The 24,332-nt window shown below is 46.4% G+C and overlaps 2 protein-coding genes and 1 long non-coding RNA gene across 3 annotated transcripts; 1 reads left to right on the top strand and 2 right to left on the bottom strand.

The window, feature by feature from the left end:
* Positions 1-1,076: 1,076 nt before the first annotated feature.
* Positions 1,077-13,412, bottom strand: spns1 (spinster homolog 1 (Drosophila)). Its single transcript, XM_036147958.1, has 12 exons — positions 13,170-13,412; positions 11,823-12,026; positions 7,697-7,762; positions 6,212-6,348; positions 5,771-5,922; positions 4,342-4,545; positions 4,016-4,171; positions 3,759-3,948; positions 2,499-2,564; positions 2,309-2,407; positions 1,581-1,749; positions 1,077-1,510 (listed from the first exon to the last, which is right to left on the bottom strand). The coding sequence occupies exons 2-12, from the start codon at positions 12,016-12,018 to the stop codon at positions 1,440-1,442; spliced, it is 1,506 nt and encodes a 501-aa protein (XP_036003851.1). The 5' UTR covers positions 12,019-12,026; positions 13,170-13,412; the 3' UTR covers positions 1,077-1,439.
* Positions 4,169-4,296, top strand: LOC118566302. The gene is made up of 2 exons (XR_004932944.1): positions 4,169-4,217; positions 4,250-4,296. It is a non-coding gene; the product is annotated as an uncharacterized LOC118566302 (long non-coding RNA).
* Positions 13,413-15,494: 2,082 nt separating the features above from the next.
* On the bottom strand, positions 15,495-21,173 carry LOC105917948 (nuclear factor of activated T cells 2 interacting protein). Its single transcript, XM_012852905.3, has 8 exons — positions 21,069-21,173; positions 19,955-20,053; positions 19,806-19,866; positions 19,482-19,701; positions 19,184-19,409; positions 18,693-18,837; positions 16,592-16,692; positions 15,495-16,470 (listed from the first exon to the last, which is right to left on the bottom strand). The coding sequence occupies exons 1-8, from the start codon at positions 21,153-21,155 to the stop codon at positions 16,309-16,311; spliced, it is 1,101 nt and encodes a 366-aa protein (XP_012708359.3). The 5' UTR covers positions 21,156-21,173; the 3' UTR covers positions 15,495-16,308.
* Positions 21,174-24,332: the final 3,159 nt, after the last annotated feature.

Here is a 24,332-nt window from a genome sequence, read left to right as displayed (position 1 = left end):
GCAACCTGGCAAATGCAAAAGTTGCAAAAGCTTTTAAACTTTTATCTTCTGTTTTTCTTCTGCTGCTTTCAACATACGAGCAACACAGTGAAATTTGTGTTTGCAGGGGCTGAATAAATCCAGGAATTCTGTGGAACTGTGAGATACATCTCCATGAACACGCTATTGTGAAGCTTTTTATGTTTGCTGAATTCTGACCTAATCATTTTTAGAACATTTTTATTCAGACTTCGGCGTATATTCCCAGAAATAAGTTCAGCAACAGGGAGCTTTCTCCCTTGGTCAATGTTTTCTGTAGCCAGAGCTTCAGTGTTTACAGACATTTTCTTTACTTTTTCTTCCTTTTCAGTGTTTTGCAGGTCTGGAACATATAAAGTTGCTGTATCTCCTCCCTTTGGTTCATCAGATCTCATCTCTGTGGACCTGATTCCTGCCTACAACCCACTGATCAGAACCAGACCGTGATCAGAACCATCAGGTCTGGACTGAGGAGGCTCAGCTCTGCAGGAATCACTGACTGGGATGTTTAACGACGACGCTGACTTAGAAAGCTCCACATCTTCTGTGCTTTATCCACTTCTGCTCTGATGCCGTCCTCCCACAGAGACAATCAGAGTGTTTCCTGAGCAGAACCATGGGTGGACAGCTCGGTCCCTGCTGAAGGCCCAGGATGCAGCAGGACCAGAGGAGAACTTAAAGGTCCAGAAGGCCAGGCCGAGGTACCAGCATCGCATGGAGGACCACCTCAGCAGCAACAATCCAGGTAACATGCAGAGAGGCATCAGAAAGGTGAATTCACGGTGCGTCTTATAATCCGAACACTACGGTAACTGTGTGGTACGGAGGTGCAGAAGGAGAGGAAGGAGAGGAAGGAGCGAGCACGGCGTGTGAGGACAGAGCAGGGGATTGTGGGACTGGTACCAAAAACCTCTGATGCAAACTTTTTAATTTTTTAAATCTTTTCAACCTCATAATAATAACTCTGTAATTTGTTCATGGCCTGTTTGTCTGGTAAGTGACAGAAATGTCACCATGGTAACACGCGGTGACATCAGGGAATGGAAACTAAAACAAACGAGCTTCAAAAGATCCGTTTTATTTCAGAAATGAAGCTAAAATCAGTCAAACATGAATTAAAAAGCATAAGAGTTGAAATGTGCTGCAGGGAACCTGCAGAACCGTCTCAGACCGGGTCAGAACTTTCTTCTGTGGCTTTAAAAGAGGAACAAACCTGCTTGTTACAGACATTAGAAAACAACGCTACGTGGTTCTGGTGCCGGACCGGACCGGACCCGGCCGCCAACGGAACCGGTAAACCGGGCCGCTCCGGCTCCTGGTTCTCTGCAGAACCTCTGGACCTCAGCAAGTCCGTAAAAAGGAACACGGATTAAAAAAAACATCTGCAGGAGATGGTCCAATCAGGCGGAGGGGGCGGAGCTTCAGATGAGCACGCTGGACACCGGCACGCGGGTGGACCGCCCGCTCTTCGGCACCACGATCGGCTCGTCCGCTGGAACCAAGAGAGCGCCGGTTATTTCAGGACCCGGTGTTCTGACCCGGTTTAAGCCAGCGGGCCTCACCTGTGGGCTCGTAGTTCTCCGCCCGACCGCGGTCGTCCTCGATGAAGAGGGCGGTGGCGAGGAAGAAGGCCCCGCCCACCACGGAGACGAAGGAGCAGAGCATCAGCGAGAGCTGCAGCGAGCGGAACTGCCAGAGGAAGGAGTCGGTTCTCCTCAGGGAGTCCGAGAGCTGAGAGGAGGAGAGGAGAACATCAGCAGAACCAGCAGAACATCAGGAGAACATCAGCAGAACCAGCAGCAGAACATCAGCAGAACCAGCAGAACCAGCAGCAGAACATCAGCAGAACCAGCAGCAGAACATCAGCAGAACCAGCAGCAGAACATCAGCAGAACATCAGCAGAACATCAGCAGAACCAGCAGCAGAACCAGCAGCAGAACATCAGCAGAACCAGCAGCAGGAAGCTGGGCTCTACCTGACCCAGTCGTTGTTCTGATCCGTTTAAATTGGACGAATGCTCTTTGATTTCTAAGGCTCAGCTCGGAGTGTGACGGTTCTGACCCAGTAACTAATCAGAACCTTTTGGGTTTGATGAGCCCCTCTGCTTGGCAGGGTTCTCCAGCACCAGCGACCCGTTGAAGGTCGTTCTGCAGCATCTCTATCGGTGCAGACTTTGACTAGGACACTTAGCTACAGAGATGCGGGCTTGCTGGTGAGTTCTGGTACCGATCAGACCGGTTAGTGAAACTGGACCCAGACGGGTTCTGGAGTTCTGCTGTGATGACGTACCACTCCGATCAGGTAGGGGCTGCCAGCGTCTCCCAGCAGGTGAGAGATGACGATCTGCAGGGCTTCAGCCGTGGAGCGGCGGGTCGGAACCACGACGTACTGCAGACACAGAGAAGCTGCTGGTTACGGGTCGACAGAACCGCGGTTCTGATCGCCCCCTGCAGGAGAGAGAGAGAGCAGCAGAACTCACCAGCAGAATATCTGCAACGATGGCCCAGTTCATGGAGAGGAAGGTCTCCCCCAGGAAGATGAAGGCCTGCAGGGAGGAAGAGGAGGAAGGGGAGGGGGGGGGGAGGAGGAAGAGGGAGGAAGGAGGAAGAGGAGGGAAGGAGGAAGAGGAGGGGGGAGGGAGAGGGGGGAAGGAGGAAGAGGAGGGAAGGAGGAAGAGGAGGGGGAGGAAGAAGAGGGAAGGAGGAAGAGGAGGGGGAGGAAGAAGAGGGAAGGAGGAAGAGGAGGGGGAGGAAGAGGAGGGAAGGAGGAAGAGGAGGGAGGAGGAAGAGGAGGGAAGGAGGAAGGGAGGAAGAGGAAGAGGAGGGAAGGAGGCAAGAGGACCGGAGAGGGGAGAGGAGGGAAGGAGAAGAAGGGGAAGGGGAGGGAAGAAGGAGGACGAAGAGGGGGAAGGAGGAAGAGGAAGTAGGAGGAAGAGGGAGAAGGAGGAAGAGGGCGTTAGAGGAGGAGGTGAAGAGAGGAAGGAGGAAGAGAAGGGGAAGGGGAGGAGGAGGGGGGGAAGAGGGAAGGGGAAGAGAGGAGAGGAAGAGGGAGAAGGAGGAGGAAGGGCGCAGAGGAGGAAGGATGAAGAGGGGAAGGAGGAAGAGAAGGGGAAGGAGGAGGGAAGGAGGAAGAGGGGGAAGGAGGAAGAGGAAGGTAGGAGGAAGAGGGAGGAAGGAGGAAGAGGAGGTAAAGGGAGGAAGGATGAAGAGGGGGAGGAGGTTCAAAGATCAAGCTTGTGGCAGACAGGAAGCACATTTTAATTTTATCTGATGATTATTTGTTATTTATCGTCTGATGCTGGGAAACCTTTTTACTGACCGGCGCCGCTAAAGCCCGGTTAGCAAACCAGAACCAGAACCCTGAGACCAGCAGAACCCTCCCTCTGCCTGGGCGACCTCCTCCTGGTTCCTCAGGTTCTCTGGAGCAGCAGGAACCTTCTGGACCGGCCCGGTCCGTCTCCACTGAGGCCTCTCTGCTCTAAGGACTACAACTCCCAGACTCCCCTGCACCTGGACTACATTATTCTACACTAACAGCAGAATATGTACATTTGGACGTGGTCCGACCCAAATGGACCGGGACCTGGCTCCACCTGAGGAAGGCCCAGAGCATGACGCTGCCACCACCATGCGTCACCCCGAGGGTTCTGTAGAACCCGTCCACCATCTTTAACGGTTCTGCGGCACCTACCCGCTCCTGAGCGGACCTGTGCGGCGGGTCCGGTTCTGATGGAACTCACGTATGTGGCGGCGGTGCTTCCCTGGGCGAACACGATGGCCAGGTAGAGGAACGGCGCCGACAGCAGCAGGCCGGCGGCGCACACCAGCGGGTCGGCCTGGGCGGTTCTGGTCCGGAGGAGCCGGCTGGCCTGCACGCCGCTGAACACGCCCAGCACGCCCGTCACCACGGTGATGACGCCGAAGATCAGGCTGCGGAGGAGAAGCGCTGCAGGTGAGGCGTCCCCGGCAGCGGCGGACCAATGGGAGGAGGGCTCACCTCTCGGAGGAGGCGCAGTGGGCCTCGTCGGCGCACGGCGCCTTCTTCCCGTTGAAGACGGCGGCCCTGAAGAGGAAGGTGGGCGCCCAGAGCGCCAGGGAGCCCGTGACGAAGGCCACCGCCGTGAAGCCCAGGGTGGACAGCACGAAGCTGCGGCTGTGGAGACAACACACTGGGTTAGAGGGAGGGGACGCCCCGCCAGGTGAGCGCCCCGCCAGGTGAACGCCCCGCCAGGTGAGCGTCCCGCCAGGTGAACGCCCCGCCAGGTGAGCGCCCCGCCAGGTGAGCGTCCCGCCAGGTGAGCGTCCCGCCAGGTGAGCGCCTACTTTCTGCTGAGGGCCCGCAGGTCGGTCAGCCAGCTGGTGCGCCGCAGCTCCGCCCTCGCCTCCACGGCGCCGCGCTTCGGCTCCTGGACCACGAAGAAGAGCAGCAGGACGGCGATGAGGCCGAGCGCCGGCGTCACACGCAGAGCCCAGTGCCAGTCGCTCGCCACCACGCCCACCTGGGAGCCCACGATGTAGCCCAGACCGCTGCAGGGGCAGAGGTCACAGGTCATCACCATCATCATCTTCATCATCACCACCACCTCAGCAGCCGCAGCACCAGCAGATCGGCTCCAGCACACCAGCGCAAGATCTGCGTAGCAGCAGTCCTCACCACAGAACCAGCTCATCAGTCAGCAGCAGCGGAGCGGCTCAGCACAAGGGAGCAGCGGCGGACAGCTGGCCTCAGCACCACCACCAGCGGCAGCAGCACCAGCGGCAGGGCAGCAGCGGCCGCAGCACCAGCAGCCGCAGCAGCACCAGCGGCAGCCGCACCACAGCCGCATCAGCACACCAGCAGCAGCGGCTCAGCACGAGCAGCAGCCGCAGCAGGTCCGCAGCACCAGGCGCAGGATCGCTTCATCATCGGCAGCCGCACCACCAGCGGCAGAGCAGAGCGGCAGCCGCATCACCACCGGCAGCCGCACCAGGATCGGCCGCAGCAGCACCAGCGGCATTCTCATCATCCGCAGCACCAGCGGCAGCAGCACCAGCGGCATCCGCACCACCACCAGCAGCAGCAGCGGCCGCAGGCGCAGCAGGACCAGCGCAGCAGCACCATCCGAAGCGGCAGCACCAGCCCCAGCGGCAGCCTCACACACCAGGACCGGCAGCAGCCGCCGCCGCACCACCATCGGCAGCATCACCCTCACCACCAGCGCAGGGGCAGCCTCAGCGGCACCACCAGCAGCAGCGTGCATCATTGACCATATTCATCCTCACCACCACCACAACCACCATCTTCATCATCATCATATCTTTATCCTCATCCTCATCATCATCACCATCTTTATCCTCACCACCATCTTCATCCTCACCACCACCATCTTCATCATCATCATATCTTCATCCTCATTTTTATCCTCACCACCACCACCATCGTCATATCTTCATCCTCATCATCACCACCACCACCATCATCATCATCCTTATCTTCACCACCATGACCTTCATCATCATCATCCTCCTCACCATCCTCATCTTAATCTTCATCACCATCATCATCCCCATCTTCATTATCATCATCATCATCACCATCATCATCCTCACCATCTTCATCATCCTCAGAGCCTCCCATTAAATCCACTAATATGAATTAAAACCCACCCCTGCACAGTGACAACATGCAGCAAGGCTGGGATTTGAACCCAGGACCTCCGTGGAGCAAGGCAGCAGCAGCTGCCACAGAGCAGACGGAGGCGAGCGCACCCACCTGCCCACGGGGATGGCGAAGTAGAAGATGGAGAGCATGCTGGTCCTCCTCTCCTTGACGTACAGGTCAGCGATGATGGTGGGGGCGATGGTGGAGTAGCTGGCCTCGCCCACGCCCACCAGGCCTCGGGTCAGCAGCAGCGCCCAGAAGTGCTGCGGTCAGACAGAACCCGGTCAGACAGAACCCGGTCAGACAGAACCCGGTCAGAACCCGGTCAGACAGAACCCGGTCAGACAGAACCCGGTCAGAACCCGGTCAGACAGAACCCGGTCAGAACCCGGTCAGAACCCGGTCAGACAGAACCCGGTCAGACAGAACCCGGTCAGACAGAACCCGGTCAGAACCCGGTCAGACAGAACCCGGTCAGACAGAACCCGGTCAGACAGAACCCGGTCAGACAGAACCCGGTCCGCCTCGGGGGAACACCTGCTCGCCGCTCACCTGTTTGGGCGTGTAGGAGCTGGAGAGCGTCACCAGCGACCAGAAGGTGATGCCGCCGCACATGATGTACTTCCTGTTGTACCTGTCGCCAAGGTAACCGAACACGGGCGCCAGAACCATGTAGCTGCAGATAAAAACTGGGCAGAACACAGAGAAAGGCTTCATCAGAACCGTCTGGAGAACCCAAACGTAGCCACGGCTGGAACCAGACCCTCCAGAACCCTTCAGAACATTTTAATGTCCACACGCTGCTACTGCCCAACAGAACGGACCCAAATTCTGGTTCTAACACGTTTACATGTTTCTAAGCTAGCAGAACATCTGGAACCTCAGAGAGGAACATCCGGGTCCAACAGCAGTTCTGCAGGCCAGAACCTGCTAGAGCATGGGTGTCAAACATACGGCCCGCGGGCCGGTTCCAGCCCGCCGAACAATTTAGTATGGCCCGCTGGCCAAATAGATTATCATTATTCAACAAAAAAAACATTTTTTTATTTTTTTTTTTTAGTGTCCTGTCTGGCAATGTGGCAATAAGAATTGTTGTCTTAATGCCAAAAAGAGCTCATCAGATTTGACTTTCACAAGTGGAGCAGTACGGCTTTTGCCATGGTGCTCCGCTTGATTTATGAATGTGAATAGTTTTATTATGAATGAATGTGAATAGTTTTATTATGATTCATGTGGGGAATATCTCAAATGATATGGACACTACAATGGGAAAGTAGGAGAGAAAAGGAAGAACAAGAAGAAAAAAAGAAAAGGTGAAAGAAACAGGAGCTAAAAGAGAATGATAAAACAATTATAGAATTTTTTTTTATTTTTATTTTTTTTTTTTTTTTTTACTTTTTTTAAATCTGCAGTTCCTATATTGTCCACGAGGGGCGCTGTGTTTTAATCAGCAGATGGTAGCCCTGAGCGTCAGATGTGGAAAATTGATTTTAAATCATTTCTTAATTTTTATCTATTTAATGTATTTTGTCATGCAGGACAGTTTTTTTAAGTTCCAAAAATGTGAATAAATGTTTGTCAACATTGTACAATCACTGTGATCAGTTCTTATGCATAATGCACTTAAGTAAATGTTTAACTGCGTAAAAGTATTGTTGAAATTGTACATACTTTTCTTAAAAATGCTGCAGTTATTCATTATATGCAGTCATTCAATATATTGTGTAAAAGTGAAATTCATTTAATATAAAAATCAACAACAAGTCCACATTTATTAGTTCTATTTAATCTTGCAATGAGTTTACTCGTGTGGCCCTCTTGAGATCAGATTAAGCTGAATGCGGCCCCTCAACCAAAATGAGTTTGACACCCCTGGTCTACAGGCAGAAACATTCAGAGCAGAACCTGACTCCAGGCTGCACGGACCCATATGGTTCTGACTATGGTTCTGACTCCAGGCTGGACCCATATGGTTCTGACTCCAGGCTGGACCCATTTGGTTCTGATTATGGTTCTGACTGAGTGAAAGCTTCTCACCTGTCTGCAGCAAACCGGACTTTTCATCGTTGATGTTGAAGTAGTGCTCGATGTCAGGAAGAACCCCTGGTGGAAGAACAAGGTTCCGTTACTGGGTTTATCTACAGAACCAGAACTTTTCATCCGGACCTCTCAGACTTTAATGTGTCTCTGAGCTCAGAACATCAGCTGCATTTGTTTAGTCAGCAGATTTCAGCTCCTCCAGAACTTCTGACCCGTTTACCTTCGTTACACATAAATGTTCTGGTTTTTCTCCTAAAGAAAACTTTGTCTGGTGGAGCGGTTCTCCAGACTTTGACCCGGTTCTGAGAACAGCAGTGGCGCTGCTAAATGCCGGTTCTACCTCCAGACCTCAGATGTTCTGAGAAGGTTTCTGTTCGTCTGCATGGAAAGGAATCTGATTATGAGTTTGGGATTGTTGGTTCTGCAGGGTTCTAGATAGAACCCTGTGGTCTACAGAGGAACCCATGGCTGACTCAAGAGGTTCCATACAGATTTACCCGGTAATCTCAGACCAGAACCCAAAGTGTCACGGATAAAAGGTTCTGTTCAACTTCAAAATACATCTCATCCCTGAAAGCATAGAACCCGTGTTCTCCTGTGAGGAAGTAAAGAGCTTTGGTTCCATTTGTTGTTGTAAATGGTTCCGCGTCTCTCAGCCCATTTCTAAAAATGATATTTAATAGGAAGAACAAAGGCTGCAATCTATGCCACACTAGATCTATGCGCATAAAGTCCACAGACATATATACGTAGACGCGTCATAGGGCGCAGGTTCGCACGTCAACGTCACCGCCATGTGGCAGAAAAAGTTGAGTTCTGTTATTGTGAACGTGGATCAGAGAAGATGCCTCATTCCTGTGCTGCATGGAAATGTATTCTGGCTGATTTCACTACTTGTATCTGCCTTCTATAAACTAAGGCTGCACCATGTTGCAAAACCGGACACACTAAAGCTGCAGAGTGGTAACACAGGAAAAAGGTTTTTAGCTTGCATACAGTACAGACTATTGTAATTAGACATAGATGTGCATATAAAGATTTTCAAGTATTATAAATAAGCCAAAAAAATAGCTGTGGGATTATAACTATAGGTCAAGATTATAGCTGTTTATACATATCCATATCTTTATATATATATATATATATATATATATATATATATATATATATATATATATATATATATATATATATATATATATATATATATATATATATATATATATATATATATATACACTCCTGATCAAAATCTTAAGACCAGTCAAAAAATTGCAAAAATTTGCATTTTGCACTATTGGATCTTAAGAAGGTTCTAAGTAGAGCTTCACAATGTTAAAAGGACAAATCAGTGCAAGAGACAAGAACATTTGAGCAGGGAATTGTCTGAAAACTGCATTTATATTCAAACATGATTTTTTTCAGCTGATCAAAAGTTTAAGACCATAGTCTTTAAAAGCCAAAAGCTGTGCAAACATCTGGATTCCATGTCATTTTCTGTGAAGTCTTTATACTGTCAAGACCTCCTGATGGCAAAAGCAAAAAAGCTCACTGACTTTGAACGTGGTAGGATTGTTGAGCTGCATAAGCAAGGCCTCTCACAACGTGCCATCGCTGCTGAGGTTGGACGCAGGAAGACAGTCATTTTGCATTTTTTAAATGATCCTGAGGGTTATGGAACAAAAAAGTCAAGTGGTAGACCCCAAAAAATTTCACCAGCTCTGAGCCGCAGGATCCGATTGGCTGTCCGTCAAGACACGGGACGATCCTCTACCCAAATTAAGGCCATTACTGGTGCTGACTGCAGCCCAATAACCATCAGACGGCATCTGCGAGAGAAGGGCTTCAGAAACAAAAAACGTCTTCAAAGGCCACGTCTTCTTGAACGCCACAGAATTGCCCGTTTGGACTTTGCAAGGATGCACCAAACATGGGACATTGAAAGGTGGAAGAAAGTTGTCTTCTCTGATGGGAAAAAATTGAACCTTGATGGTCCTGATGGCTTCCAATGTTACTGGCATGACAGGGAGATCCCACCTGAGATGTTTTCTACACGGCACAGTGGTGGGGGCGCCATCATGATTTGGGGTGCGTTTTCCTTCAATGGAACAATGGAGCTTCAGGTTATGCAGGGGCGTCAAACAGCAGCTGGCTATGTGGAGATGTTGCAGCGGGCATCCCTCATGAATGAGGGCCCTCGTCTGTGTGGTAATGATTGGGTTTTTCAACAGGACAATGCTGCAGTTCACAATGCCCGCCTGACAAAGGAGTTCTTCCAAGAGAATAACATCACTCTTTTGGACCATCCTGCATGTTCCCCGGATCTAAACCCAATTGAGAACATTTGGGGATGGATGGCAAGGGAAGTTTACAAAAATGGACATCAGTTCCAGACAATGGATGCCGTTCGTGAAGCCATCTTCAACACTTGGAGCAACGTTCCCACTAGCCTCCTGGAAACACTGGCATCGAGCATGCCTAAACGATTGTTTGAAGTCATCAACAAGAATGGTGGAGCTACTCATTACTGAGTCCTTTTTTTGACATTTTGATTTCTGTTTTGGGGGGTTTTCGGGTTTTTTTGAGCTATGGTCTTAAACCTTTGATCAGCTGAAAAAATCATGTTTTAGTATAAATGCAGTTTTCAGACAATTCCCTGCTCAAATGTTCTTGTCTCTTGCACTGATTTGTCCTTTTAACATTGTGAAGCTCTACTTAGAACCTTCTTAAGATCCAATAGTGCAAAATGCAAATTCTTGCAATTTTTTGACTGGTCTTAAGATTTTGATCAGGAGTGTATTTGTGTGTGTAACATTGTGGTCTTCAGTATTTATTTCATAAAGCCGTGTCACATGTGAACCTTTAGGAACAGACTTTTTGGGGGAGTATTAAAGAGGTAAAATTATGAGAAAAAGACCTATGACAATAAAGTAAAAAAAAAAAAAGAAAGAAAAGAAAAACCCCACAAAAGTGGTAAAGTTATGCGAAAAACGTCATATTATGAGAATTAAGAGGGAACATTTTCAGAATAGTCACAGTTTGCAGAATTATTTCACTCCTGGAGTAATAGGGCCAGGTTAGATTATTTTAAATATTTTTATTCTTTAGGAGAATAAATTCAGGAGAATGAAGCTAAAGGGATACGAAAATAAACCTGTAATATTACAAAAACAAAAATACTACGAATACAAAGTATATTCAGAGATTAAAGTCCCTCTGATACTGTTTAAGTGACTGAGTAACTGCAGATTTGCCACATTTAAGATGGCGGACGCTCTGACGCATCGCAGCATAGGCAGAACCCGCCCAACGACGCGTCTACGTATATAATGTCTATGATAAAGTCTATGTGCATAACGTCTATGTGCATAAAGTCTATGTGCATAAAGTCTATGTGCATAAAGCTAAAACTAAAGGTTTCATCTAGTTTCTGAACATTTATTACACATTTAGAATTATCTATTTAAAAAAAAGCACTAAAATAACTTTCCACGTTGTTTCCAAATAAAAATCAAAAAGCTTTTATACACACAAAGGTCTGCAGGAATCACTGACTGGGATGTTTAAAGACGACGCTGACTTAGAAAGCTAAGGTTAAAACTAGAGACACTCTTGTCTTTAGTTTTAACTTTTCTGTTTTCATTTCAACTTTGGCTTTTTTTGGTTCCTCTTTTCTGCCAAATTGGTTCTTGTTCTCCAGGTTCTGCTCCAACAGGTTCCTGGTTTAGATGTTCTAGTCTGCAGCGGCGAGAGAGTTTCCTGTTTAAACTTTGGGCTTTGAGAATAAGACGACTTCTGCAGATGAAGAGTTTGAATGCAGTTCCAAATTCTCCTGCTTAGATCCAACCTCCCGTCCCTCTGCTCCTCCTCAGACCTCCTCCTCCTGCCAGCAGAACTCTGGACTTCACTCAGAACCTAAACCCGTCTGTTCCAGACTGCCTTCTCACTAAGACTCAGAAATACTTTGTTTATCCCAAAGGCAAATTAAATGCAAATTGATTCCTCTGAAAGGCGTTTGAAATAAAATGTATTATGACGGTAAAAAGAGGAAAAAGCTTCCAGCCAATCAGCAGGCGTTGCGCTGACCGACCGGCCAATGAGAGGACAGCATGCTGCTCGGTACCTGCCACGGTGAAGCGGTCCATGTAGTTCAGCAGGTTGATGTAACACAGGATGAAGACGGTGAGCAGCGCTCGGACCCTGGACACGCCGCTGGCCGGCTCCTCCTCCCGCTGCGCCTCCTCCTCCTCCACGGCCTCCGCCTCGCTGTCCGAGGAGAAGAACGGCGCCGAGTCCGACGCGTGTTCCCCCAGAGACATGGCTGCAGCTGTGGGGGGGAGAGGAAGATGCTTTTCTGGTGACGCGTTCCAGAGATCTGCAGCTTTTCTGGTCCCAAACAAACCAGAGCGCTGAATTCACAAAACGCCGTCACAAAACGAAAGTGAAATGAAGAAGAAGAGAGGAGGAGGAGGAGGAGAGAATTCCCGTCCGTCCTGTTCCTGTGACGCTTCTCTGGATCGGCTCCCAGCCTGCAGAGCTAAGAGACAGACAGCAGAAACCCGTCACTGTCCCCCAGGGCCACGTTAGCGAAGAGGAGGATCAAGTAGTGGAGAGGAAGAACATTCCTGGGACGCCTGACTCTGGAGGTGAGACAACAGGAGCCAAACATGGACTCTGGTCATTTCTCCTAACAGAAGAAATGACCAGAGCAAACCGCATGGAGGAGACCAGCTCCCAGAATCCACTGCAACCAAAGGGACAAACTGAAGAACCCAACCTGAGAACGCGGCATTCAGAGATCAGTCTGGCTTTAGGGCCCGCCAACAGCATTTAGGCATGAGGCTTAAAGCTAAAAATTAATAATAATAAATAAACCACGGACACTTTTAAGAGGAGAATCTAGATTTAGAAGTGATGAGGAACAGTTTCTGGGGGCAGAAAGAACATTACAGCATCATCAATATGCACAGAAATCCACAGGTAGAAAAGAAATGCTCCATAAACGTTTCTGTAGCTGATCAGCTTTTCTATCAGGTATAACATCTGTTACAGGCTGGAAACTGGATTAAATACGATCATTTACACTTCTTCTGCCTCAGAACATGGAACCCATTTCTGTTTAGATTAGAAAAAATTAGGATTGTGAGAAAAACAGCCAAACTGCCAGATTTAATCAATATTTATGTAAGATTGTGATCATTTTAACCAGAGAACAGTTTATTTTAAAGCTCCACTCTTTTCCCTCAGCTTCTCTGACCTTCAGTCAAAACGCTGTTTTTAAACGCACCAAACTCCATTCAAATCTCATCCAGTTTATATTCTTTACTTAACAGAAGTCAAAACGTTGCATTTTATTGACTGAAACGCGACTCTGAGCACTTTTTGCGGGTTTCCTCCTAATTCGGCTCCAGTGCCATGAAACAGGAACAAACAGAACCGAAGCAATCCCAGAACCCCTGCTGTTGTTTACCTGCGAGGATGAATCTGGACTCTTCTCTCTGTGTCCTTCCGCCGACTTAAAATCTTCCAGCTGAAAGGGATGAAACTTAAATAAAAGCCATGCTGTCACTTTGCTACTAAAACTCCCCCAGAGACGCAGAGAAAACAGAAATTAGAATTAAAGTCGCAGTTTTCCTGCGGACCGCTCAGAACAGACATGTCACCGCCGCCATCAGCCAGCTGAGCCACTTCCGCTCTGAGGCTCACATGACTAATCAGCGGGTCACGTGGCCGAGCAGCGGCTCACATGACGTCACCAAGCTGATTTCTTTTTATTAAACAAACAACAAAACAGTACAGAAAATATTAGAATCGTGGAGGATTACAAGTTAGGGGCAAGAAAAATATTTAAGCTGTTCAAAAACGAAGAAACTTATAAAAAATATGAAAGGTTTAAAACAAAGGGTTTTTAGCAATCTACTGTGGGATGATTTTCCATTGTTTAACCTTATTTAATGCTAAATTGTATATTTTAAATGTGTTTTTATAGTACAGGGGAAGGATGACTTCATTGATACAGTGGATATGGTGTTTAGCTAAAAAAAAACAATATTTATGGCATCAGAGAAAGCTGGATTTAATTTGTCCACACACAATAAAATGGCATCAGTATAAAACAAAGGAATGTCAAGTTTAACATTAATCCAGTTTCTAATGTCTATCCAAAAGCTTTGTGGATATTGATATGAAGAATATAAATAAAAACACTCCAGTAAATCTATTGATTTACAAAAGCAAAGGTCAACATCACATTTAAATCTTTCATATTGTGAAACTGCTCTCCTTCACTTTACCAGTTATAGACATTTTATAAATTTGGAACAAGCATAAGTCATAGTTTTATCTTTTGTTTTGGGAAATCTCTTGAAAGAATCTCTTTTATAGTCAAACTAATCCTTTTTTTCGTACATTCATTTATAATCTTATTACATTTATTGTCAACTAAGCTGCAATCATTTACATTTATTAAGATTGACATTGAGAATAATCAATGATGCTTTTAATCAAAGGGTTTGCTTCACAAAATATTTATAACAGCACCTTAAATTTTTAACAAATGATGAGAAATCCAAAACATCTTTGATGAAAATAACTTCATTCTTTTTAAATGACTTCCTGCCTGTAGTAATTGTTCTATTATTCCATAAAAACGACATGTGGGGAGAGAAATTAGGATTTGTTTGATATCTTTACCAGAATTTTACCATTATCAAAATCACATTTTGCAAAAAATTAAATTCCTCCCAGTTGCTTAAAGATACAATTAGGAATATGAAACCAGAGTTTTGTGGAAGAATAAATGTTTTAAGCCATTTTGTAGGAAATGCACCAACCATGTCCAACGCATTAAAACCACCTGTCATATTTTTATACCTTTTAAGATAAGAGGTGTTGTTTTTCCACAAAAAAACTGATAAATAATGGAATTAGCTTTCCTTATATTTAGAGGTGATGTATAGATACAGTAGAAGGACGTGGATAAATAACTTTAAATAACTTTAAAGAAGCCATCGGCTTTAATCAACAGGTTTCTTCCAAAGTTTGTTAAATCCCCGTTAACCAACGGCTAAAACTTTAATTTCTACCAGTCGAGCTGCAAAGTTCACACCTAATAAACTTCCAGATATTTGACTTCATCTTATACCCTAATTGATGAAACACTTTTATGTGTAAAATTATGAATGGGTAAAATGTGATTTTTTAAATGTTCAGTCCTAAACCTGAAGCCTTAGAGAAAAATTAAACTTCCAACCATTAAATCATTTTTTAGACATAATGCTGCATCATTGGCAGACTGGCTAATCTCGTATTCTCCATCAATGTTGAAAGCTTGTAACTCAGGACTGTTACTAATGTGAAGAGCTAATAACTGAGAAGTTGGAATGAATAATTTGGGGGAAATAGGGCAGCCGTGACGAATGCCTCACTGAATCTGAAATCTAGAGTTTAGCCTCAGATTTAAGCAAACAGAGCTCTAAAAATCATTCTGCAGGTCCGGTAAGGTTCTGGAACATTATCCGGTCGGTTCTGTGAGCTCAGGGTTCTGCTAAAAACACAACCGCTGACTGAAAATAGAGAAAGATTAGCGTGGACGATTACTTTAGGAGCCAAGAACAGTAAAAAGAAAAGACAGAAAAGACGTGAATTTAAACATTTATCAGGTTCTAATATAAGTTTTCAGTTTTCTTTTGGAGCAGAAAAGTGTTAATTCAGCCCTCTGGGAAAAAAAAAAAACTATTAATAAAATCTGGCATCAGTGTGGAAGATGTACTTTCAACCAAAAATGCTAAACATCAAAGATATGGCAGCAGAAATTTTATTCACAAGCCAAGACGACAAAATACAAACCCTGGAAAAACAGATTCAGTGAGAAAAAGTTAAATACATATAAACATAACTCTTCAAGGTTTTAGTCTTGACCTTAAAATTCTAATATTACAATTAAACATCGCGGCTTTGTTAAATATATCTCAAAAAATCAGTTACATCTTTTATCAGGGGAAAATGAATGGAATCAGTTAATTAATAAAACATTCAACGGGTCTGAATATTTTTTTTATAAATTATGCTACGTCCAGAACAGCGTTAGGGGAACCAGAGGAGCGGGACTAAGGTTCTAGTGGAAGCTCGATTCCAGGTGGGATTCACCTGGAGATGAAGCTGGAAACACGGTGATGATCTGGAGCGTCTTCCAATCAGAACGCGTCTGCTGATGATGAAGAGTTCACCTGGATGCTGACCCACCTGGCTTCACCTGCAGAGCCGGTCTGTCACAAGATGCTGGAGCCCGGATCAGACACCCAGGAGCTGAGGGTTCTGCCTGCTACCCTAATAAGGAACCAATATGGCGGAGAACCCGAGGATGCCAATTTAAAGGTGATCTCTGCTCTGATTGGCCAGTTTGATCCGTAGCTGTCCAATCAGGCTGAGGTCAAAACTAAAGCTTTTAAAGATTTGCGCTCCTGAACTTTTATTTCTCTGAACTTTATTTACTGATCCAAACTAAAACTGTGGCCAAACAGACCAGAACCGTTCTAAAATAATAACAACGGTGACTGGATCAGCCCAGAACCGCGTTCCCAGAACCAGACCGGCGCCGCCGCTCACTCTCAGGTCCAGACTTCAATGATGTCTCCGTCCTCCAGGTCCAGCTGCGCCGCCGTCTGGCTGCCCTTCACCTTGGAGCCGTCAAAATGGAAGCGGGCCTTCCTGTGAGCGCCGGCAGGTAGGCTGGACAGGTACCGGGAGAAGATGGAGCTCAGCGGCGCCTCCTGGGAGAGAGCAGAGGCGTTACTGTCAGCTGCCGGAGCACAGAGAGGATGAAGGAGGAGGAGGAGGAGGAGGAGGAGGACAGAGAGGATGAAGGAGGAGGAGGATGAAGGAGGAACGGACCCGGCTGATGGAGAACTCCTGGGAGGAGTCTCGGTCTCGGCTCTGCAGCTTCACCGTGATCTTGCTGCTGTTCGCCTCCTCCCCTGAGACCACGATGCATTCTGCACAGCGACGACAAACAGGTAAGCGGGTTAAGGTGGTCCGGATACGGCGGTTCAGACCCGTTAAAGGTCCGGTTCAGAACAGCCGCTCCAGGCTGGGTCCAGCGTCTGATCTGGAAACACTTCAAACACAAATTTATAGAGCAACGCTGCTTAAAACCAGCAGCATGAGCAGGAACGTTAATCTGAGGCGTCTGCCAAAGATAGGTTCCGTGTTGGGATGCATCACTCTGACAGAAACTCTACCACCATGCCGTCCCTGCAGATTTACTTCATACAGCAACAGATGGACTCACACACACTGAAGAAGAACATGTAGAACATGAAGGTGCTCTGCAGAGGATCAGGGCGTTGCTCAGGGACTCAGAGGCAGTGTGGGATTTGAACCCAGAACCTTGCTGTCCAGCACATAGCAGGAGGAAGGTGGAACCATTTAATGATTCATTAAGAGTTTTAACGACCTGGTGTCATTACAGCTGGTCACCAGAGGGGGCAGACGTCCACAGAACGTGACGCTTTGCTCCTTTAATTCATCTTAGTTTAAATCCAGACTTGTGTAACATTCTCCATCACCATCATTTTATCAAATAAATGGAAGAAGATGAAATAAAATAAAAATAAAAGACGTCAGATTGACGGGTCTCTGGTAGAGACGCTCCTGGACAGGGAGGCAAACAGTGACTCAGCGATTTGTTGTGTGGGTCGCTCCCATGGCCACACCTTTAAAGTGGGTAGCACACCTCCAACTTTTCATTAACCAATCAGTATACATACACTTTAGTTAGCAATAAAACTTTATTCTTAGTGTAAGTAAATGTGTTCCATCTGTAAGCGCACACATTTTGTTCACTTTTGTACTTATAGCCACTTCTCCATCTAATCTGTGTGTTTTAGTCACTAATCTTCGTTTCTTACCTTCCATGGTGCTGAACACAGCGAGGAGAACTGGACTGTTCCACCTGCTGCTGCTGGAGTTTATATCTTTATTTATTTGCATTTCACTTAGGGCTGGGCGATAAATCGATTTAATCGATTAATTCGAATTTACAATTCTTTAAGATTTCATTTTTGGAAAATCTGGATTTTATTTTGCCAATACACTCATTGGGTTTCCATGAAGAGAACAGCATGTGATGCTGAATATATGTTTAGGCAAATGTATTGTCAAAATATTGTTAAGTGGAAACTTTTTTTTACCATAATACGAGGTACTTCATTTACTTATTTACTTTTTTTAACTTAGTTTGAAGTTCACAAGTGCAGTGAAGCCTGTTCTTAGCTCAATGTGTAATACCACTAGCAGCAAATGTTTAGTTATATTTTCATTGTTTATAATGGCACGGCTGCCATCTTGTTTTACAGCTTGTTTTTAGTTGCTCTTTGAATTCAGGTCAACTCCCTGACGAAATGCTTGACATAAAAAGCAAGGTTTTAAAATAATTTCTTTAATTTCTTTTTATGAAACAAAAAGGAAGAAAAAAATCAATTAATAGGATTTGGTATGATAAAATCGGAGATTTATTTTTTAGTCCATATCGCCCAGCCCTAATTTCACTTAGGCTTTATATTTAGAGCTTGGTGTGTTTTCATTGTTCTTAGATTAGTTTATTGCCAAACTTAACTTAACTTAACTGCTTTGTTTAGTAATTTCTGATTGTTTGCTTTTAATTTATTGGTCTGATCATTTATATTAAATAAACTCAGTTTACTTAAATTTTGTCTCTTCTGACTCTGGAACCCAAAGTTTTTTGGGTTAAAAAGAAAAACCCAACTTTGAGTTAATCCCTGTGACTCCAGCATTTCCCTCCCAGGCGGGTTCCACGGTTCCAGGCTGCAGCTGGAGTTCTCCAGGTTCTAAATAAAAGGTTCTCACGTATGAAGTGAGTTCCGCTGGCGCCGCAGGTGATGACGTGTTCTAACTAAACTCTGCATGGAGGCAAACTGGACCGGAACCGCGTCCAGTGGTTCTGCTGAGGTTCTGCGGGGGTCACATGACTCACCTATGATGTCAGCGATGCCGAGGCCCAGCTCGCCCACCGTGGCGCCGGTCGGCAGCTCCTGCGCCTCCTTCAGCAGCAGGAGGCGCGCAGGCGGGACCTGCAGGGTGCGGGCCAGCTGACCCACTGCGTCTCCCAGCCGGGTCGACTGGAACAGAACAGAACGAGGAACCGGGTCACACCGGGTCACACAAGCTGCAGCCATCAGACCCAAACCGAGCTGCACAAACAGAACCGGCCCGGCTCCTACTGCCCAGAACTGGAACCATCAGAACCGGCCTCCATCCTGAAGGAGGACACGGGGAGCCGGTCCCACCGGGTCAGAACACGTCTTCTACAGAACGCTTCAGATCGGGCGGCGCCGTCACGCCGCTGCATCGCAGCAGAACCAGGCCCAGCTGGGGATGAGACCAGAACCAAGTCCAGAACCTCCCTGCTGTTTCGGTTCCGGTCAGGAGAGATGATAAGTAAAAGCGGTTCTGGACCCAACGTACCGGCAGCACCAGAACTTTGTGGACGTCTGTTCGGAACCGGATCTTCAGCGGGATCTCGTGCAGCGAGTCGGATCGGAACACGGCGCCCTGGGAGTCCGGGCTCAGGATGATGACATCATCATCGTCGTCGTCATCGTCCGGGTCAGACGGCCGGGTCTGGTACCGTCTGGACCCGCGGGCCCGAGGCTCCGGAGAGCTGACGGCTCGGAGCTTCCTGTTGATCTCCCTGGGAGGACAGAGTGGACCCGCGGGTCAGACGGAACCGGCAGCGGAACCGGGCGGGCTGAACTGGACTCACCGGATCTTCTGCGTGGCCCGTCTGGACGGTTTCTGGACCGGACTCTCCGGCGCCGGAGGAGACGGGCAGCGGGGGTTCTCTGCGGAACACACTGGCGTCTCTGCGGGTTCTGATCGGTGCTGACCCGGTTCTGGTTCCTCATCAGAGTCGCTGAGGTCCAGGAGCGGCAGCCGCGGCTTCTGAGCGGAACCGGGGAACCAGAGAGTTCTCTCTGCTGGGTCTGCGGGAGACAAGGCGGAGCTTAGCGGGTCCAGACGGTACCAGAACCGACCGTCTGACCCAGACCACGACGATGATGATGTCATCATCCTCAGCGCCGCTCACCTGAGACGTCATCGCCGGGGAACAGCGCCGCCGCGGGCTTCAGCTGCAGGCTGCTGCTCACCTGGACACAGAACCACCATCAGAACCGCAGCGTCTGTCACGAGGAGGTCAGAACCGGTCAGAACCGGACAGAACCGGGAGCTCCTTACCCTGCTGGAGTAGACGGGGATGGGCACGATGGCCGAAGGCTTGAGGAGGCGCCGTCGCTTGGAAGGAGCCGTCAGCGCCTGGAGGTCGGTGCCGGACGCCTGAGGACAGAAGAACGTCGGTCAGAGCGGCCCGGTACCGCCACAGAACCACCCGGTACCGCCGCAGAACCACCCGGTACCGCCACAGAACCACCCGGCGCTAACAGAACCTCTAGAACAGCAGCAGCTTCTGAATGCAACACCAACAGGCTTCAGCTCACGGTTGTAGTTCTGACTCGGACCCGGTCCTCCTGATCCAACCAGGGTTCTAGTTCTACCCGTTCCTCGCTTCGTTATTGGGGTTGTTCTCATTTTCTCTTGGTTTCATTTGGGTTCCTGCTAAGTTCTAGCTTGATTTTCCAGGTTTCATCCAGTTTCTCCTGGTTTAATCAACATTTCTCCACATTTCTGCTAAGTTCTACGAGCTGAAGCTGGAGGTTCTACAAGCTGCTTTTAGAGGTTCTACGAGCAACTTTTAGAGGTTCTACAAGCTGCTTTAGAGGTTCTATAAGCTGCTTTTAGAGGTTCTACAAGCTGAAGCTGGAGGTTCTACAAGCTGAGCCTCAGCGTGCCTCTCTACAATAAATCAGCTCTTTTTAAAGTCTCGGCCTTCAGAACATGGTGACCCAAAAGGTTCTGTTTATTTTACATGTTCTGGTTCCGTTTGTTTCCTTGAAATGTGCGGAATAAATCTATTAAACCTTGTTTTTCACTGAGCCGCAGCTTCTAGAACCCAACAGAACCGCCTCTGACTGGCGGAAGCGGTTTTTTGTAAGTGGTTCTGGAGAGCGAACCTGTCGGCCTGATTGGGTCAGGGTACCATGAGCGGGTCAGAACTCACCAACGGGCTGTTTTAATCGGCGGTTTATTTTTAAACATGTTTTATGGGGCAGACTTTAACTGTTACTCACAAGCAGCAAACTGCTCGGTTTAGTGCCGACAACCTTCAAATTTCCGACCTTCAAGAACCTTTAAATCATTCCTCCAGCCTAACCTGTAGAACCTGGAACCAGAACCCGACCGGACCTCCTGCTGTTTAATGAAAAAGCGGCAGCAGAGATAGTCAGCCACTCACCGGACCCGCCATTCTTCTTCTTCTTCTGCTTCTTCTTCTCTGGTGGAAGTTGGCAGAACAACTATAAAGGAGCTCTACCGCCACCATCTGGTGAGGACTGGAAATGACGCGCTGGCTTCCGTGGAAACAGGCTGAGACATCATATACGTAGACGCGTCATAGGGCGCAGGTTCGCACGTCAACGTCACCGCCATATTGTATGTGGCAGAAAAAAGTTGAGTTCTGTTATTGTGAACGTGGATCAGAGAAGATTCCTCATTGCTGTGCTGCATGGAAATGTATTCTGGCTGATTTCACTACTTGTATCTGCCTTCTATATCTATCTATCTATCTATCTATCTATCTATCTATATATATATATATATATATATATATATATATATATATATATATATATAAATATATATATATATATATTTTTTTTTGTGTGTGTATGTGTTATGAATATAAGGATCAATTTGTTAAATCTAAACATTGTGGTCTTCATTATTTCATAAAACCGTGTCACATGTGAACCTTTAGGAACAGACTTTTTGGGGGAGTATTAAAGAGGTAAAATTAATAATATGAGAATAAGTCCTAGGTCAATAAAGTAAAAAAACAAAAACAAAAAAAAAAAAACACAAAAGTGATAATGTTATGAGAAAAACGTCATATTATGAGAATTAAGAGGGAACATTTCCAGAATAGTCACAGTTTGCAGTATGATTTCACTCCTGGAGTAATAGGGCCAGGTTAAATTATTTTAAATATTTTTATTCTTTAGGAGAATAAATTCAGGAGAATGAAGCTAAAGGGATACGAAAATAAACTTGTAACATTACAAAAACCAAATTACTACGAATTCAAAGGATATTCAGAGATTAAAGTCCCTCTGATACTGTTTAAGTGACTGAGTAACTGCAGATTTGCCCCATTTAAGATGGCGGACGCTCTGACGCATCGCAGCATAGGCAGATCCCGACCATTGACGCGTCTACTTTTATATGTCTATGGGCTGAACAGATCAGAGTTATCAGCAGAGCTCTCAACTGTCATGCAATGACCGTGTGACACGCATTTCCGTGACGTCACACGCCTCACATGCGTTTCTCACACATAAAAATAACCCTGGTCCATCATGGCCGCCGGTGATCCATCCAGAGCTCAGTCTAAAGCCGCCTCTGTGGAGCTGTTGCAGCTTCTTTCACAGCTTGTGGCCCTCAGTAATTATTCCTGCTGCGGTTCATGTTAACAGAGCAGCAGGAACAATCAGAGTTATGAATAATTTTAGTCTTAACCAGTGGTGACAGTAAGCCGGTACCGTCCGGTGCGGCGTACGCTGCCAGATGAAGCCTTCATTCAGAACCAGTCATGGCTGCACGCTGGATCAGAGAACAGTTCTGCTAACCAGATACAGTCTAAAACGCCTCTTAGTGTGTTTATAACTTTTGTTTTATTCAGTCTGAATTGTTTCTGCACTACATGTTTCTGTGCTTCAACGCTCTTACTGCTCGCCTCTCTTCCCTCAGAGCCAGGAGCTTCTATCAGCCAGCCTCCAAAACCTGAATCACTACGTTTAACGTCCTTCTGCTCGTAGCAAAATGTCCCAATTAAAGTCAACAGGAGAGTTAGTGGTTGTGTTTCATGCTATTTTAGATTAGATTAGATTCAACTTTATTGTCATTACACAGGTACAGGTACAAGGCAACGAAATGCAGTTTAGGTCTAACCAGAAGTGCAATAGCAGCAAGTGCAGGATAAACAGTGGTTCCATAAGTACAGGATATGGGTTATTACTGAATAAATATAGAGATGGATACTATTATAGACATTGTATACTATTTTATTTAACGACACAGAACCAGTGGTGCTGCGGTGGACTGTTGCGTCGCCTTGTGCTTGAATTACAGGTGCGCATAATTAACTCACCTGTAATTCAGGAGCGCACTTTTAAGGCTCGTTTAAGGGACTAGTAACATCAGGGGCTTCAGCTCAGACCCGTCATTCCTCCTCTTCCCTCTGAAGGAAGGGGTGTCAAACTAATTTTGGTTTAGGGGCCGCATTCAGCTTAATCTGACCTCAAGAGGGCCACACGAGTAAACTCATTGCAAGATTAAATAGAACTAATAAAAGTGGACTTGTTGTTGATTTTTATATTAAATGAATTTCACTTTTACACAATATATTATGAATAACCTCAGCGTTTTTAAGAAAAGTATGTGCAATTTCAACAATACTTTTACCCAGTTAAACATTTACTTGTGTATTATGCATAAGAACTGATCACAGTGATTGTACAATGTTGAAAAACATTTATTCACATTTTTTGGAACTTAAAAACACTATCCTGTATGACAAAATACATCAAACAGATAAAAATTAAGAAATGATTTCAAATAAATTTTCCACATCTGAAGCTCAGTGCTACCATCTGCTAATTAAAACACAGCGCCCCTCGTGGACAATATAGGAACTGCAGATTTTCAATTAAACGAAGTACATGTTTTTTTCAATAATTGTTTTATCATTCTCTTCCTTTTATCTCCTCCTTTCACCTTTTCTTTTTTCTTCTTGTTCTTCCTTTCCTCTCCTACTTTCCCATTATAGTGTCCATATCATTTGAGATATTACCCGCAAAAATCATAATAAAACTATTTACATTCATAAATCAAGCGGAGCACTATGGCAAAAGCAGTACTGCTCCACTCGTGAAAGTCAAATCTGATGAGCTCTTTTTGGCATTAAGACAACAATTCTTATTGCCACATTGCCAGACAGGACACTGGGAAAAAAAAAAAAAAAATATTTATATTTTTTTTGAATAATGATAATGCATTTAGCCACCGGGCCGGACTAAATTGTTTGGCGGGCCGGAACCGGCCCGCGGGCCGTATGTTTGACACCCCTGCTTTACAGTCTTTATTTACGCTTTTTCTCACTCTTTATTCGCACTAATGGGGAGAACAGCGCCCACCTCACCACCTCTAACAGGTGTTATTAAGTATAAATTATGCTGGGACCAGATGATGATTTCTCTACAGTCACTTAGGAACCAGAGAGACGCAGAGCTTGAAAAGCTGCGCCTCTGCTCATATAATCTGGGTTCTCAGTGCTTATAAGGTGCTATATTTCTTTCCTACAGCGTTCTCCATTTAGGACTATTATTGTGCTGAAGGCGTTGCAGAAAGTAATCATTCTCGCCGCTCTGACCACAAACAAAACGTGTTCAGAGACAATTTCAAACTCAGCCTTCGGCTTAGTAATTAACCACCAGAGCGCCCG

The sequence above is a fragment of the Fundulus heteroclitus genome, chromosome 16, assembly GCF_011125445.2.
Source record: "Fundulus heteroclitus isolate FHET01 chromosome 16, MU-UCD_Fhet_4.1, whole genome shotgun sequence".
Classification (NCBI taxonomy): Eukaryota; Metazoa; Chordata; class Actinopteri; order Cyprinodontiformes; family Fundulidae; genus Fundulus; species Fundulus heteroclitus.
This window is presented reverse-complemented; position numbering and strand designations above follow the sequence as displayed.

What these genes read in the sequence shown, in the direction of transcription:
- spns1 (XM_036147958.1), bottom strand. Translation starts at nt 12,018, where the DNA reads ATGTCTCTGGGGGAACACGCGTCGGACTCGGCGCCGTTCTTCTCCTCG. An exon ending in GAAGCACCGCCGCCACATAC is followed by an intron (nt 2,565 to 3,758) that starts GTGAGTTCCATC and finishes TCCTCCCTGCAG; the next exon opens with GCCTTCATCTTCCTGGGGGA. An exon ending in TCGTTGCAGATATTCTGCTG is followed by an intron (nt 2,408 to 2,498) that starts GTGAGTTCTGCT and finishes CTGTGTCTGCAG; the next exon opens with TACGTCGTGGTTCCGACCCG.
- LOC105917948 (XM_012852905.3), bottom strand. Translation starts at nt 21,155, where the DNA reads ATGGTGGCGGTAGAGCTCCTTTATAGTTGTTCTGCCAACTTCCACCAG. An exon ending in GAAGAAGAATGGCGGGTCCG is followed by an intron (nt 20,054 to 21,068) that starts GTGAGTGGCTGA and finishes TTCTGTCCTCAG; the next exon opens with GCGTCCGGCACCGACCTCCA. An exon ending in CGGCATCGCTGACATCATAG is followed by an intron (nt 16,693 to 18,692) that starts GTGAGTCATGTG and finishes GTCGCTGTGCAG; the next exon opens with AATGCATCGTGGTCTCAGGG.